Source organism: Acartia tonsa, chromosome 12, assembly GCF_053477335.1.
Source record: "Acartia tonsa isolate MP-2025a chromosome 12, ASM5347733v1, whole genome shotgun sequence".
Classification (NCBI taxonomy): domain Eukaryota; kingdom Metazoa; phylum Arthropoda; class Copepoda; order Calanoida; family Acartiidae; genus Acartia; species Acartia tonsa.
Window position 1 is genome coordinate 44,501,965 of NC_137271.1, and position 16,146 is coordinate 44,518,110.

Genomic DNA, 16,146 nt, shown 5'->3' on the forward strand with positions numbered 1-16,146 from the left:
ACATATATATGAGGAAGGATGAGCTTCCCATCACATCATGGGGAGAAGCCTCAGAAGCTAGTGGTGAAGCCACTAGTAAATTATATTCTATCATATAAAATTTTTATTCATCTTTGTAATAAAAAGATATATAAATACCAGATTATATTTTATTGAAACATTTTTAGGTCCAAATAATCCAAAAAATAAGAATAGATCAAGTATTTATCAAGAAATACTTATAATACTGGGCCAAAGTCTTTTTACATAGGAAATTGGATTTTATAGATATTATGGAAATTTCCACATTATGGTTGTTATGTTTACATTAAACAAACTTTTGGGGTACTTTCAAACACCATGTATGATGTAGCCAATCGTTTTCAACCTCTTCTTCGGGTATGTCACCTTTCCTAAGCACCAAATATTTTCTTTTTCATCCTTTTTTCTTTTCAAAATATATATGTTTTGTAATCCTTATAATAAGGTAACAGGGTGTCTATCTGTTTGTCTGTCTGGCCTGTTTTTTACCGAAGGATCTTGCTAACAGCTGAACTGATATGGTTCTTCTTTACAGTTTTACTTCTTCTAGACCCTTGGTGGGATTATAAATTTTTTGGGGGAGGGTACACCACCTTCCCAAGAGAAATTGCCCCTAGCAAAAAATTACCATCCCCTCCAAATTTTTTAAATCTAATTATTTAAACTAAACTTATAAATTGAAAGGGGTAACCCCCCCTCCCCCTCTCCCAAAACTTTTTATTTAATTTTTCCTTTTAAATCTTAAAAAATTTGAGTGCCCCAAGAGGGCTCTATGGGTGTAGCCCCTAGTAAATATTTAAGATATTTTCAGATTCTAAAACACAAATCTAATTTGATCTTTTAACTGTAAGTATAAACCTGTGTTATTTGTGTATGTGCAAATGTGCTTTTGGTGGGTTCAATGCAGGGTTTAAGTCTAAATCACATAGCTTCATATAAGATACATTTGAAACATTGCTTCTCCAGCTAGCATTTAATTAGAAATATTTATTGCTAGAGAACGACATTATTCATAACTTTGCAAATATTGGACTCCTAGATGAATGTCATATAATCAAAAGCATGGTTTTTATTAGATTACATAATTGGGTGTTAGTGGGTATTAGTGGGCTGGTTTATTTTACATGTTTGGGTAAGTGCTAATAGCCCACAAACAATTAAACTCAATTTTGGCTATTTTAACTTAGAAAGTGTAAGAAATAGCAAGGTAAGCAGTATTTATCAAATTTTAAATATTGTAGAACTTCTTTAGATTTGCCAAACTTAATCAAATAAACATCTTTTAATAATTTTTAAATAAACTTCAATTTTATCTGATTTTTGAAGTTTCTATTAATAAATTGTTTTACAGAGGAAAATTGTCTTCTACTTTCATCCGAGACTGATCTAAATGTTAAGAAAACTTAAGGTACATTTCAAGATTATTGGTCTCATTTTCTGTCAGGCAATTACTATGAGAGGTTTAATTTTTAATTTTTTAATTCAATCACCTTGCCGTCCACAGTATACCATTGCGCCATGTTGGGTCATCCTAGTTCAGGGAAAGGAAATCACAGGAGCTAAATAAAAATCTTCTTTAATCTAGGATGGATTATCCAGCTAGTATGAAACGATTCTTTTGGATCCTTTGCTTATCTTTGCTAGGTATTGTTAATGTTGTTTATAGTTGCAATTTTACCTTTATATTCACTTAGTCTGTCCCTCCGTTAGTCTGTCTGAAACACTAAGGTGAGAAAGTGATTTAAAGGGACTGTGAACGAGAAAATTTCTCATCAGATTATCAAACCTCAACATCGTCTTATTCATATAATCTCAAAGATAGATTTCATTAATATTCTACTTTCCATAGATTATTGTGAAAACATCTTACATTATTTGTCGGTGTGTTGGCCATTGAACATTTTTTATAAAGTATTTGAGAATTCATCATTATTCTATCTCCCTTCCTATCTTTTTCTTCCTCTCTTTTTTTACTAAACAGTTGCTTCATAGTTAAATTTGTCTTTTAATAAATCCTTGATTTTGATTAGATTCATTACTTATGGTTGGTCATCCTCGTTTATTTTTTTAAGGATTATATACAATACACCAAATTATTCAAATGCAAAGAGATTGGGATGAACGACCATTGGAAGAGTATTACTCAACAATATCAAGACAACAAGTTGAGTTACCTAGTGTGACTGTCTGCCCATCTGGTAAATATAAGATTTAGAATTGTGAGTGATACCTCTATCAAAAGCAAATATAATTTTTTTTTCTTAATTTGGTACACAACCCATTTTGTCTATAAATATGAGAGAAAATATGATTTAGCTGGCTGATACTTAAGCTAGATTACTTTGTTATATAAAGATCAAGTTAGAAACTTATTTACTATGGCAGTCTGTCGGAATTATTTATCATATTCTTCTTTTTTATTCTTATCCTCACCTTATTAGTAGCCTGAGACAAAGTGGGGGAAACGTGATTTTCTTAGCTCTTTTAAAAGATAGATAGCTGAAATTTTTAGTGAAGATTCTTATAACATATGCCCATCTAATCTATATATTGTTTTGTTCATCTGTCTGTTATTTGGGGTGCTAGATTGATTCCTAGATTTTCATGTTTTCATGATTTTCCTTTCTAAGATAAAATAAATTTACATTCTACATATTTTCATTAAGTCTTATTACAATTTTTCTATTAATTGGGGTGCCAGATTGATTCCTAGACTTTTAGGTTTTCTAGGGTTTTCTCGATTCCTATTCACAGTTCACTCGAAGTGACAGTAAGAGAAAAAAAATTTCCCAGGCATAAGACTAACTGCTTCTAAAACATCCCAACGAATGTATCAATTTAGTGAAAAGACGAAAATCTGGAAATGAGGGCTTTTCGAGAAAAAGCCAAAAACACATTCTTGTGATATATGTGAAAAAAAAAACAGTCAATCATTCATACTAAATTTATGCTATTAGTCACCATAGTTTCATATTTCTGAAAATGCAAGTTTACAATTAGGTCAGAATGAAATATATAGTTGTAGTTTAAAATTCTGCCACTAGATGTTTCAATCTAGGTTTGATTTAGTTCAATTGAGTTACAGACAACGATTTTCAACTTCTTTTATGCGGTTTTTTTAACATATAACAATCTAACAATCCTGATATGAATTTCATTGAAAAAAAACTTATTATAAAAATTGTCCAATTTTACAATTAAAATGTTTTTAGATTGGTTACTACTAAACTTTAAATCAGTTATATATCCAATCTATATCAGTCATTTCAGCACTTTTAAGTGTCATTATTAAAAATAAACATTTCAGATTAATTATTTAAATATCTACAGGCTTTCAGAGAATATCTAAGGCAGCTAAAACACAGCACATAATAATGCATATATAAGGTTTTAATAAAAGAAAATTTACTTAAATCAATATCATTAGGGTTAGAGAGTTTGTTTTAGATGATTGTGACCCCTCTAATTACAAACAACTAGTTCATTGTAACTGATGTATTTGTTTGATAGCAAAAACTCCATTAGGAACAACTTATAGAAGGAACAGTCATTACAAGGCAGGTAAACCTAAAACATATATACCAATTCTACCTGTTCTTAAGCAAGTCAAGTGTTGACAATGATGTGTTATGGTTAAAACCATCTACAACCTTGTTGTTTAAAAGCAGAAAAAAATAATATTAGTGTAATTTTGGAAGAAGATCAAAGGGTGTTAGAAATTATGAATTCTAATGTAGTAAATCAATAACTTTATCAGTACAAAAACAACAGGAAGAGTAATAGTTTTGTATAAACTAATACCAGCCAGGTAACTTAAGAGGATGATACAGTTTAATAACATCTACTTAAATCAAGTAAAAAAATCAAAGCTTTATTATAAGAACTTTGCAAGGAATAAATCTATTGAACCTAAAACTTTAAATGCATTTGTTAAAATGGACAGATAATTGCAGCCTTTTAAAATCTCAAGTATTACTTATTGCCATGATGTAAATGATATAATAGAACATATAGAAGAAACAAGGAGTTATTCATCTGATTATACATTGAGATCAGAAGTTGGTATTAATAAGAAAAGAGACTTTTTAAAGGTTTGCTTTAACTTAGATGAAGTAGACAATGACAGGGATGCTATAAAAGATCACTGGATCATTATCAATATGAAAACAAACTAATTGTGTGTGTCATGACATAAGACAATTGCCGATAAATTGATGTACATCCCCAATGATGATACACAAAATTACCTATTCTGTAGATTAAAATTAGTGTTTAAACATTTGAACACTCAACTTATTGAAACAATCAATCAAAAAGTCCCTGAAGTTATTAAGTCAAGAAATAAGAAAGTAATAACAGCCCATTGTCCTATTCTTCTTTGGTCATAACATACAATTCTTGGCTAATGTATAATAACATAAACCATTACCTATTACATATTAAAATTTAAATTGCACTTAAGATTTTTAGTTCTGACTTAATTTTAGTATCATTAAAGAAATGAAATGACTAATAGCATAAATTTAGTATGAATGATTGACTGTTTTTTCACATATATCACAAGAATGTGTTTTTGGCTTTTTCTCGAAAAGCCCTCATTTCCAGATTTTCGTTTTTCCACTAAATTTATACATTCATTGGAATGTTTTAGGAGCAGTTAGTCTTATGCCTGGGAAATTTTTTTTCTCTTACTGTCGCTTCAAGTGAACTGTGTATTCAGGATTTGTGGCTAAAATTATCAGGGATTGAATATGCTTACATTCTACATATTCCTATCAAGTTTCATTAAGATTTATTTTTTCCTTTTGCGGTGCTAGATCAATTCCTAGATTTTTAAATTTTTGTGATTTTTAAGGTTGCATGATTTTAAGGTTTTAAGATTTCAATATTTTATCAAGATTAATGTTTATTGTATGACAATGCTTTATATTAATTTTTCCTGATATCCATTAGTAATTTTGAGCTTCGCTACTTATGGATGTTGTCCTCCTTGTTTTCATTACAAATACCCTACAATAAAATTTAAAGTTGAATGATTTATCTTTTTAAAAGATGTGCTTTCTTTGTTTTGTTTGTTGCAATTTAACTCTATACTTTATAAGTAAGCCCACTAGTCAGTCAGTTACAGTGCTATGGGAGAAACAGAATTTTCTTTGCTCCTAATTAAGATAGATTTCAGATTTTTAAAGTAACTCCTTACAAAAAATCTTACTGGCCTGTTGGTCTGTGTTTGTACTACATAAAAACATGTATATGTATCTAATTTAAATGTTTCTTGATTTTTAATAAATTATCTCATCTCTTTCTTTACCTCCCTCTCTTTTCTATGACCACAGAAAATCTCCTATTTAGTGTTTATATTTAGGGGGTAGGGTGAAAGGTAATAACTAGAGTATGAATAAGTCAGCCCTGGATTAATTGAAGGCTTAGAAAATCCCAAAAATAAAAAAAAATTTTAAGGTTTTACTCGTATTCATTTCATACAAAAAACTATGTCTAGCATCGTATTATATCCAGCTTTCTACAAATATAAGAATGTACGGGCTAAAAAAACTGGTTTTAATCTTATAATTGTACATTCTATATCCACGGAAAGCTGTTTATGATACCATGCGAGAAATAACTATTATTAAATTATAGGTACTACATTGCAACCTGGACTACGGCAATTTCTGAATGAAATGGAATTCAAGGATGAGTACAAATCTGGATTACAATCAACTTATAAATCCTTTTTGAGGTTATTTAAAAGTCATTTAATATCATAAATTGTTAAACTTAGCTTTAAAAGTTAATTAATGATCTAGAATGAAATTGGCCCCCATCAATGAAGAAATGCAAATGACAAGTTTGTGCCATAAGAGATTTTCTTCTTATGGGTGCAATGGAAACAACCAACAGAAAAAGTATTTAAATTTGTAAAAATTAGCTAATGTGTAAGCAAACAAACGTCTTAGTACCTAATGAAGGGGGGGGGGGGTAGGGGAAGGAAGAACGTTTTTGGTACAAATATAAAAACTAATTTATTTAAATTTAGCTTATTATTGCAATATTTTGGGTCATAAAGGGTAGAGATCTATTTTGTGATTATAATATAATTTAATGAAATCCTGTGGGAAATACAACATTTTTTCGCTGAAAAACTGTCACAATTAGACTCAATAATCAAAATTTGAAACCTCCATCTTATATACCAAAGAGGTTAAAGGCATTTTAAAATGACATTTTAGGAATATGAAACTTTTCTAAGTTTTCCACACATCATGATAGAAATTTAGAATTTAAATTACATCGCCTAGTAGGAAAATTAAAAATTTATTTTCAGCAGATAGTTTGTGGAGATGCGAATCAAATCCTTTGAACGTACATATAAGACTTTTACAGAAATGCTTCGCATCCAGATTATCTATCTATGTTTGATATAAAGTTAACACTATATAAGAGTAGAATCTAAATATTTGATTGACGTGCCTCTGTAATTATCAAGTAACATTCAGGCACGAGACACAATTACTTTAGCTAGGCCCAAGGCATTATTTGTATCCTTTTATGCATTCATAGGCCTACCTTTACCAATATAACACCATATATGGGTAACGCTAGCCTATTCATGGTAATTTGTATGTGATTCGTTAATACTATATGTTTATTAAAGACATTATGTTTATTGTTAAAGTAATCATGTAACCAATTAGTACAAGTATGTATGCCTACAACCATGTCTGATTTACGTCACAAGTTAACATACAGACACTTTATTGAACAGACAAACACTAAGATCCTTATTATAAGCTGATGTTATAGCATGTATCTCTTAAAATAAGTTAGTTATCTATTGACTCTCCTACCATCAAGTTCTCTTCTGGCTTTAAAAGGTAATGACTTAGTTGTTTGGCATGCATTGTAGTTTAAATTTAGGACACTTAGTACTTAGCATGAATTGAGCTTAGGCCTTATGTTAGAATTCTAACACTTAGCACAATTCAATGCTTGGGACTTAGGGCACTTTTCTGTCCTACACTACTTATGATTTTAACACTTATCCTGTAAATATTTTCATACTTAACTTATTCACTTGTAATATAAATACACTTTATAAAAACATTTTCCTTCCTTAATACTTAATATACTTATATAATTCCGATCGAATATCAAAACCAACCATTTATTCTTAGATTAAAGCAATATAATACTTCGCGTGGGTCTTTTGTTGAGCTTCCACCAGCTCAACCAAATTTGTATTATACTTGTGGGAATAGAGGGATAAGCATTCTAAATAGACGAACCGACGATGAGAATGTCTATGTGTATTGCAGTAAAAGTAGGTTTTTAGTAGTACTCATAGAAGAGCGGTCTCCATACCATATTATTGGACAAACGCCCCATTCGCACTACCATTTGGTTGCCTGTAACTGAATTTATTTTTAAATTAAAAACACACATTTTCATAGTCAAAATCAATTTTTAAAAATTCGGCTTAATTTTGAGTGGTATTGAGAGTACTGTAGTGTGAGAATACCAGCTTATAATATTTCTAACCAATCAGAAAGCTGAATTCACTCAACAACCAATCACAGCTGAGCGTCTGTGGATTCTAAGTTTCATTTATTTCCGCATGATTTTGGGCTTACAAATATAAAGTAAAACCAATTTTTTGAGAGATTTTGACTATGAGAGGGGGTGTTTTCATTGTTACAGGCAGTCAAACTTTCTGCTGATAATAAGCTTTTAATTTTGCTTCTAGGCGACGTAATTTTCTTATGATTGTAATTGATTAGTTTTTTTACAGAGAGCTGTGCAACTTTATGAGATACCTGTACACTATGCATACAAGAATGTTGTACTATGAAAATCATAGAACAAAAGCCATGCAGATGTTGAATGAAACAAGACATCTTATCAGTGATACCGTCCTAAGTGTTAATGATTATTGCAGGAATTAGAAAGAATTAAAACTTCAGTTTTTTCAAATAAGAGTAAAATAATTAATAATTTTTACCATATCAAATTAATAAGCTATTTCATCTTATCATAATTAAACTGAATTTTTTTTTATCTGTACTATTAGTAATTTTCTGTGTAACACTCTATCTGGGCTGCGAGGAGTTATAACATTGTATAATGAAGAGTTATCTATCATAGAATTAATTATAGACTTAGCAACTCTTCAAGCTATAGATTTGGGTAAACCTATGGAAGCAATGGAAATAGCACTGCAGGTGAAATTAATATTACAGTGTTTCTCACATAATCTGAATAGGTCATGCTAATAAATCTAATAATTCAACTGACCCCAATTTTCATCAAAATAAAAGGGAAGTTTTTGCAGGCAGAAACTTTTTTTTACATTTTATTACATATACTATTTTAATAATGTTAATGTCGTGTGGGTGAGTTGCACCTGGACTGAACAGTCAACTTATCAACTCAAGGCCAGACTCTTGGTCCTTCACCTCATACTGGGGACTCAAACCCGACACTTCCCCAACAGATGAGCGGACGTTTTCAGTTTTAAGTTTTTAGTTTTAAATATACTAGATACAAGCAACAAAATTTGAGATGAATTTATCAACAAAAGCTAACTTTAGTAAAATAATTTTATAATTAACTTATAACTAAATTATACAAGAGAAGAACTTTTTACACAAAATTAATTTACCCAGGAAAAGCTTAAACCTAAGATATTTCTAGGCTCTGTATGAGGAAGAGATGGATACTACAACTACATCCACAACAGAATTTGTAATGTATTCCAATTTTACAAGTCTTTTGGATTTTTTTGATTTGGATAAGAAAAGATCAGCAACCTTTACAGAACAGTACATCAATTCAAATGGATTGGACAACAATATTGATATAGATGTATGTTTTTTTTATCAATCTCAAGTTTAAAATGACTACATTTATCTAAATTAATTTTCCTTTGTAACTATAATGTTTAAACGATTTTAAGAATACAAACAGTAAGGCTATAAAGGGCTATGTGGAGATATTTAAATATACACCTGGTCTTTCAGACTATATGAAATTCTCTGCTATGAAATCTTTCAACAATATAATCTTTACACAATGTACCTAAGCAAAGCTTTATCCTCAGAAATCCGACTAGAGCTAACTCATTATGCAATTGAAATGAAGAAATAACTGCCCCTTCTTACCAAAATTTAAACATTTTCTAATCAATAATTTGGTTGAAAATTCTCTCCGCTATTTTCCTAAGGCTGGTTTAGAAAGTATGTTTCTAAATCTTCTCTTTATATTTATATTGTTTGTAAAGAAACAAGTATGACAACATCCTAAAGTGGCAAGTTTCTTGTTAATTTGATATGGGATGTCAAACTATTGGTTCGTCAATTTGGAATTGTGTTATTAAATTGTCAACTATTTTTTTCTTCAACTTTTATGTTGTTTTTATCTATGTTGATAAATATTGCCAGAAATAATGTTAATCAATTATTTATAGTCTTCAGACAGATTTGAGATCTCTTGTAGCTGGCTCCAGAAATATGACCAATTAACATTGCTGCAAGATCAAAGATTACAGTTTTCTGAGATCAAGAAATTTGGAGATTTCATCATCACCATGAAAAACATCTTTCAGCCAGAAGAAAAATCAAATTCAGTCATTTTTTATTATTTGACCGAACATCAAATAATTCAAAGCCAATCTGAAATTACAGGAACACTAAATAAAGTACTACAGAATATTATCGTAAATGATGACATCACCTGGGCTATAGATGATGCAATTGATATTTATCTTACCACAGGTTCTGGAAGAGTTACAGGTATTTCTACGGTTCATAAGACATTCTGAAATATTTCATTATCCAAAACTAGTGGCTACATGCCTAGAGGCCCCTAAGGGCTTTTCAAAGAGACGGGGTTGAATGTGGGATGATGGAACTACCCTTTCCCAAAGTTGTTATAAATCTTCCTTAGGACAATGAGAATCTTCATTGAAAAGGAGAACAATATCAGTTCAGCAGTTCACAGATAAAAGTGATAAAAGTAAAACATTACTACTATTTATATATACTAGCAGCTTCTAGGGGCTTTTTTCCTAAAGGTTCAGGGGAGAATTTTAAAAATTTATTTAAATTGTTTTAAAAAGAAAAGAAAAAATTCAAATATAAAAAAGTATTAAAAAATATAAAATAGTATATTTTATATAAAAACATACAAAAAATGTATAAAAACATAAAAAAAAATTTTAAATTAGAAAAAATTCTTTAAAAAATTTTGGGGGGGAATTTTCATTTTTGGGGGGTTGGGGGTGTCCCACCCCCAAAGAAAATAGCCCAAAACTACCACAGGACTAATAGGTACATACCCTGAAGAGTAGAATCCAATCGGTTCAGTGGTTACCAAAATCTTAAGCTTCAGATGGACAGACGGGGACGGACAGAAATCATTCTACTTTGTATTATAGATTTAATATTTTTATATGAAAATAATTAGAATTTAGACAATATTCAAAGACAACCTTTCATAGATTTATTTTAGATTCAAAAATTAAAACAACGGGAAATGAATCCTTCTGGTTTGGTTCTTCACCTGAAAAGTGGAATAGTCTCTCCACAATAGAACTAAATTGCATAGACTTAGAATATAGAAATGTGCTCAAGACAATGTCAGAAAAATTTCAAGACCCCTGTACTACACCTAAAGATTTGTGCAAACAATTTTGCTCTAACTCAAAGGTGCTTGAGAAGTTCATTCACTCTAATTCTGACCTGAAAAAACTTATGTCTTATGTCTCACATCCAACTTTTAATAACGGAAAAGGACTAAAACTGGTCCCATTTTGCTATGGCGGTATTGAAACTGAATCATTTGACAAGAAAATCAATAAAGGGGAAATCAATTTAACAGAGCCATATAACTTTTGTTCAAGAACAACCCAAGTCATTACAGATGTAGGAATTTGTACAACAATTCAGTTTAATGTAAGTAGATGGTAAAACAAGGATGACAACATCCATTAGTAGCAAAGCACAAAAATCGTGGATGGGAATATGTACAAGTAAAGTGTATTTATTAAAATCAAGAATTGATTTATTGGAGAAAATAAACATGAAACCTTGTTTTATTTTGTATGATGACAACGGTTAAAGTAAATTACATACTAGATACGCATAACAATGGAAATAAATATTTTGATACTGTCATCGCAAAAAAAAGTTTGAAAACTATTTTATTTAGGATTCAAATCTTATACCTGAAAACAATAACAATGAAATTTACTCTGAGGGAATTACAATTGTTACTGACTCTCTGTCACATTCAAATCCAACAATAATGAACACCAAAAAGGATGACTTCACTAGGAGTATGGTCAACAATGGTTTAGATGAAGATGTTAAAACACCACTGGAAATGATCAATATACCAAAGCTCTTAATACATCATAGAAACGAAATACCACTCTTCTTAGGACCGGATTCAAGCATAGCTACTGTAAAGTCAAAACGTACTTTGGGAATTAATGAAGTATTTGTCCCATTACAGGTAAGCAAATTAACTAAATGTCTTTTCAATTCAAAACTGAGGAAACTTTTGAATTCAATTAAAATTATTGTTAAAATAGATTAAAAACAATTAATTTCAAAAATCAATATCATTAAGTTTGAGGCAATATTTATTTCAAGGTTTTGTGTCAAGGGGTGTTTATTCTTGTTTATTCTTATTTTTTTTAATCCTGGAATTTAACATAGCTCCCTTACAGGTTTCAACCAGAGTATATGCAAATGACTTACAGGAAAAATTTAGTGTTCAAGTCAGGAAATGTAGATATGAAAATGAAATATATGATTTGGATATATTTGAATCGTATACTCAGGTATCTTTCATACATATTATTTTTTCAATAATAAATATTTATATCATAAATTTATAATCTTTATCTTTTTTAGAAAAAATGCATATTTGAATGCAAGCTTCGCTACATCCGAAAGTCATGTGGATGTTTGCCATGGTTTGTTCTGATGGAGCATGGCAAACTACAACATCTAGAGATTCCAGTGTGTAACTTGTTTGGAAATAAATGTTATGAACAGAACATGCTAACAGCTAATAAGAAGCTTTACTTCTCAACAATTTCTTCAAGTAATTCACGATCTTCAATTAAAATTTTTCTTAACAAATCTATCATTAATCTCAGGGAGTAAGGGAGGGGACAATAGATCAAATATTAAATTTCTAGGAGTCTCATACTTTGGGTACTGGCTTAAAGGGAATGTGCAAGAATTTAGCACTTTCTAAACTACACATAATCTTGCGGCATATGTTTTTAAACAAACTAGCACATTAAAAAAAAGTTAAACAATAACAAATAGACAGAAAATCTTGATTTTGAAAATTATTTAACTTTTGTAAATTGAATCATAGATAATAGTTATTATGAGTAAAGATTTCCTATTCTTAGGTCCCGCCTATCCATATGTCCATAGCGGTTAGCTCTTTTTGTTACTTTATACATGTTAAATGTTTCTTATTGATTTTAAACTCTGCTTAGTGATTCCTGTAACAGTTAGGTACGATTAGTTAGCAACTCTACAATTGTTATCAGAAAATTGTTATTTATAACATGCTTTTCTAATACTTAAATAGTAGTTGTGATGTAGTTGTGCTAATCCTATTATATAAAGTAGTAAGCTTTTTTGCCTGTAGCAAAGGATCTCGCTAACCACTGAACCTATATGGTTCTCCTTTATAGTGAATCCTCTTATAGGTCCTTATATGGTTTTAGGCTACTTTATTTTTGCAAATAATTTGATGTAGGGTTTTAGGCTATTTTTCTGCCCTTCCATATCCTGTCAAATATATAGCGCTTCCACATCACTTTGAATTAAAATAAATGCTAGGGGCACAGCAACTAGTATCCTATAATGTAAAGTAGAAAGTTTTTTGTATGTAGCTTAATATTTTGGTAATTAATTATCCTATTGATTGAAAATTTTAAAAAGTTTAAAAAGTCCTGTGTTGTTCAAGGTTTTTTTATCGTTAAAATCTCAAGATAGTTTTATACTATTTTTCTGTTCTGGATGCTAAGGGCACAGCCACTAGTTTTCTATTATATGTTTCCTGAACTTTAAAATTAAGTTGTACTAATATTCACAACTTTTTTATTTATGTAGGACCAATTTTTGTCTCAAGGTATCTCTTTTTTATTTTGTTAAAAGTTCTATAGGAATAATATTGTTTTAATAAATTGTATATAATTATCTAAAGGTTTTCATATCTAAGCTTTGTAATAATTACAATAAAAAAAATTGGGCAAAAGTAATTGTAAAAGGAAAATGGTGGGGTCCTTTAATTTTCCAAAGATAAGATAATACTAATTATGGAAATGAATTGAAAGCAAGTTATTGAACCTGTAATCAAAGACTTGTAGTAAAGTATTGTCTGGAGGATGGTGCATTTAAAAATAAAATTAATTCAAAAGGTTATAAATTTTCAATAAAAGTTGCTTTATAGGAAATATTGGAACTATCTGGATTTTCAACCTTAAAGGGTCACAACTATAAAACTGAATTAATTGCCCATAGTCCCCTCCCTTACTCCCTGCATTAATATTACTTTAGATTTACTGCCTGTTTATGCAGTGCACAAATAAAGCACTTACGTTTTAGAATAGTAGGAAATATTCTGACACTGAAATATATCTCATTGCTCATGGGCTTCAAATACTTATATTTTCCAAAACCTTTACTTTTAAGATATTCAATGGTGTACATTTTATTACTAATAAATTTCAAGCAATCACTTTTCATAAATATTTAGCATTAACCACTTGATTAATCATAAAGATATTCACCATCTGTTTATTTTATGAGGAGAACCAGATTGTTCTTGTTATCCAGATTGTAAAGCAGTAGAGTATAAAATGGATTTCAAGACAAAATCAGTGGAAGTAAGTTTAGCTGTTGGTTTTCATCTTATACAAAAATCTAGAAAAAATTGTTGTTTAGTTAAAATATTTTAATACACCTTATGAAATTATTTATAGATTTTTTTTTAGCTTTTACCAACTCCAAATTTTGAGTTATTGGATTTCAGTGTGCTCAATTCTTTGTATAGTTATGAAATTCCCAAATGGTATGATGATAATTGGGTAATTAACCATGGAGCAAATAAGTTTTTGTTACCTTATACAAGAGATTTGATGCTAGGTAACTAATTCATCAATTATTTTTTGTCTGTAAACATTTGATATTTTTTGACAAGATCCAAATGTAAATTTAAGGACTTGATAGTGAATGGTTTGACAATGGAGACAATGTAACTTTTGATATTCTTACTATGGAAGCTAAAAGATGGTATACAATTTTACAAAAAAAAATTAAATATTCAAAGTAGTTACATCAATAATACAAAGAAGTACGATGTCTGTCTGTCTGTCTGTCCGTCCGTCCGTCCGTCTGAAGCTTAAGATCTCGGTAACCACTGAACCGATTGGATTCTACTCTTCAGGGTATATACCTATTGGTCCTGTGGTGGTTTTAAGCTATTTTCTTGGGGGGTGGGACACCCCTAACCCCCCCAAAAACAAAAAAATCCCCCCCTTATTTTTTATTCCAGCATTTGTTTTGAATGAAAGAATAGCAACATTCTCTCACTAAAAACAATAAATATTAATTTTTTTATCACCTCTTGGGGCAAAGCCCCTAGAAGCTAGGGGCGAAGCCGCTAGTACATATATATAGTTTAATTCTTCTACAATTTGGATGAAAATAGTATAAACTCACCTTTATCAGGCTAATTTGGAATAAATGTGCAATTTGTGTTACTTAGGATGGCTTATTTTTATTTGATCTTGAATTTTAGGTGTAGAAGTAGAACCTTGCTAAACTGTCTTATACAATACAGAGCTAACAATCTAGCAGTTATCAGGATTGATTATGAAGAAAAGTACTTTGTTCAAAAGAATATAGTTGACAGAATGCCTTTGAACAATAGGATTGCCGGATATGGTGGTACAATAGGTCAGTAATGATTCCATACAAATTATATTGATTATTTTTGCCAATAATCTTCACTTATTTAAAAACTTAGATATAAGCCATATAAAATAGTATTATCATTTCTTATTAGTTGTGAATTTTTACCATAATTGTTACATCTTTATGAAAAATAATCTAAAACTTGCAGTGATAATTTTTCTATACTTGAACTATTTTTCTCAGGTTTATTCCTTGGATTTTCCTTCATGAGTATTGCTGAGTTCATTGTCTGGATATTTTCTAAGCTCAGATCTATGTTTAGAAATATAAGATTTTAATTCAGGTAAAAATAAAATAAAATATTTTGATAAGTGATGGAGCGATCATAATAAAAAATATATATCTAATTAATAAATAATCAATTTTAGGAGAAAACAACTCAAGAACCATAACAGAAACAATTTTTTTAAATAATCTAAATGTTTAATAAATCTTGATGTTTAAATGTTTTTTAAGTTTTATTTGCTTTGATAAATTTTAAAGACAAAATGTGTGTTTCTTAAAGCTTTGTTTTCCTTACTCTGCCTGTCCAGAATTTCTTGAATTGGATTCCCTTTAATATAAATTTTGGACTATGATTTTTTTCCTTATTATTTATTCCCTTTTTTTGTTTTTGATGGTGTGTGTGCTTTATATCACACTACATATAGTCCATTGTTTTACTAAAAAGCATTAATCACAGCTTTATTTCATTTGTAGCGAAATAATCTAAGTATCTAAGGTAGGGAGGGAAGTTAAATTGGCCTAAAACCATCCCAGGTCCTTTATAATGCTTTTTAAAACATGGATGACTCTTTCGGTTCAATTATAAACAATTTTATTTTAGCGGCTAAACAAAAATTGGATCATGGAAAGAAAACAAAGTCATTTCTAATTAGGACAGAAGTCACTGGAAATTGGTCTAAGAGGGCTACTCATGTCCTTCATCTAACAAAATCTAACTTAAGGGAGGTGACTTATGTCCTTTGTTTGACAAATTCTTACATTAGGAAGGCTGCTTATGTCCTTCATGATGCAAAACTTAGCTTTTCTGTCCTTCACATAGCAAAACCTCACAAAACATAGCATTTCTGTCCTTTACATAGCAAATTCTTGTAAAACATAGCAAATTCTTGCAAAA

General features: G+C 29.9%; 2 protein-coding genes across 2 annotated transcripts; both read left to right on the plus strand.

Annotated features, from left to right (window-relative positions):
* Window positions 1-1,607: 1,607 nt before the first annotated feature.
* On the plus strand, window positions 1,608-7,964 carry LOC145333369 (uncharacterized). Its single transcript, XM_080178486.1, has 5 exons — window positions 1,608-1,665; window positions 2,094-2,219; window positions 5,662-5,761; window positions 5,829-5,927; window positions 7,811-7,964. Exons 1-5 carry the CDS (start codon window positions 1,608-1,610, stop codon window positions 7,962-7,964), a joined length of 537 nt encoding a protein of 178 aa, XP_080034612.1.
* Window positions 7,965-8,744: 780 nt separating this feature from the next.
* Window positions 8,745-14,047, plus strand: LOC145334045 (uncharacterized). Its single transcript, XM_080179323.1, has 7 exons — window positions 8,745-8,883; window positions 9,485-9,809; window positions 10,528-10,970; window positions 11,227-11,532; window positions 11,750-11,863; window positions 11,937-12,129; window positions 13,860-14,047. Exons 1-7 carry the CDS (start codon window positions 8,767-8,769, stop codon window positions 14,006-14,008), a joined length of 1,647 nt encoding a protein of 548 aa, XP_080035449.1. The 5' UTR covers window positions 8,745-8,766; the 3' UTR covers window positions 14,009-14,047.
* The last annotated feature ends 2,099 nt before the right edge of the window (window positions 14,048-16,146 follow it).

Coding starts and splice junctions, on each gene's coding strand:
- LOC145333369 (XM_080178486.1), top strand. CDS start 1,608: ATGGATTATCCAGCTAGTATGAAACGATTCTTTTGGATCCTTTGCTTA. Junction 1,666..2,093: donor CCTTTGCTTATCTTTGCTAG/GTATTGTTAATG, acceptor TATTTTTTTAAG/GATTATATACAATACACCAA. Junction 5,762..5,828: donor ACTTATAAATCCTTTTTGAG/GTTATTTAAAAG, acceptor TTAATGATCTAG/AATGAAATTGGCCCCCATCA.
- LOC145334045 (XM_080179323.1), top strand. CDS start 8,767: ATGTATTCCAATTTTACAAGTCTTTTGGATTTTTTTGATTTGGATAAG. Junction 11,864..11,936: donor TATTTGAATCGTATACTCAG/GTATCTTTCATA, acceptor TATCTTTTTTAG/AAAAAATGCATATTTGAATG. Junction 12,130..13,859: donor CTTCTCAACAATTTCTTCAA/GTAATTCACGAT, acceptor TTATTTTATGAG/GAGAACCAGATTGTTCTTGT.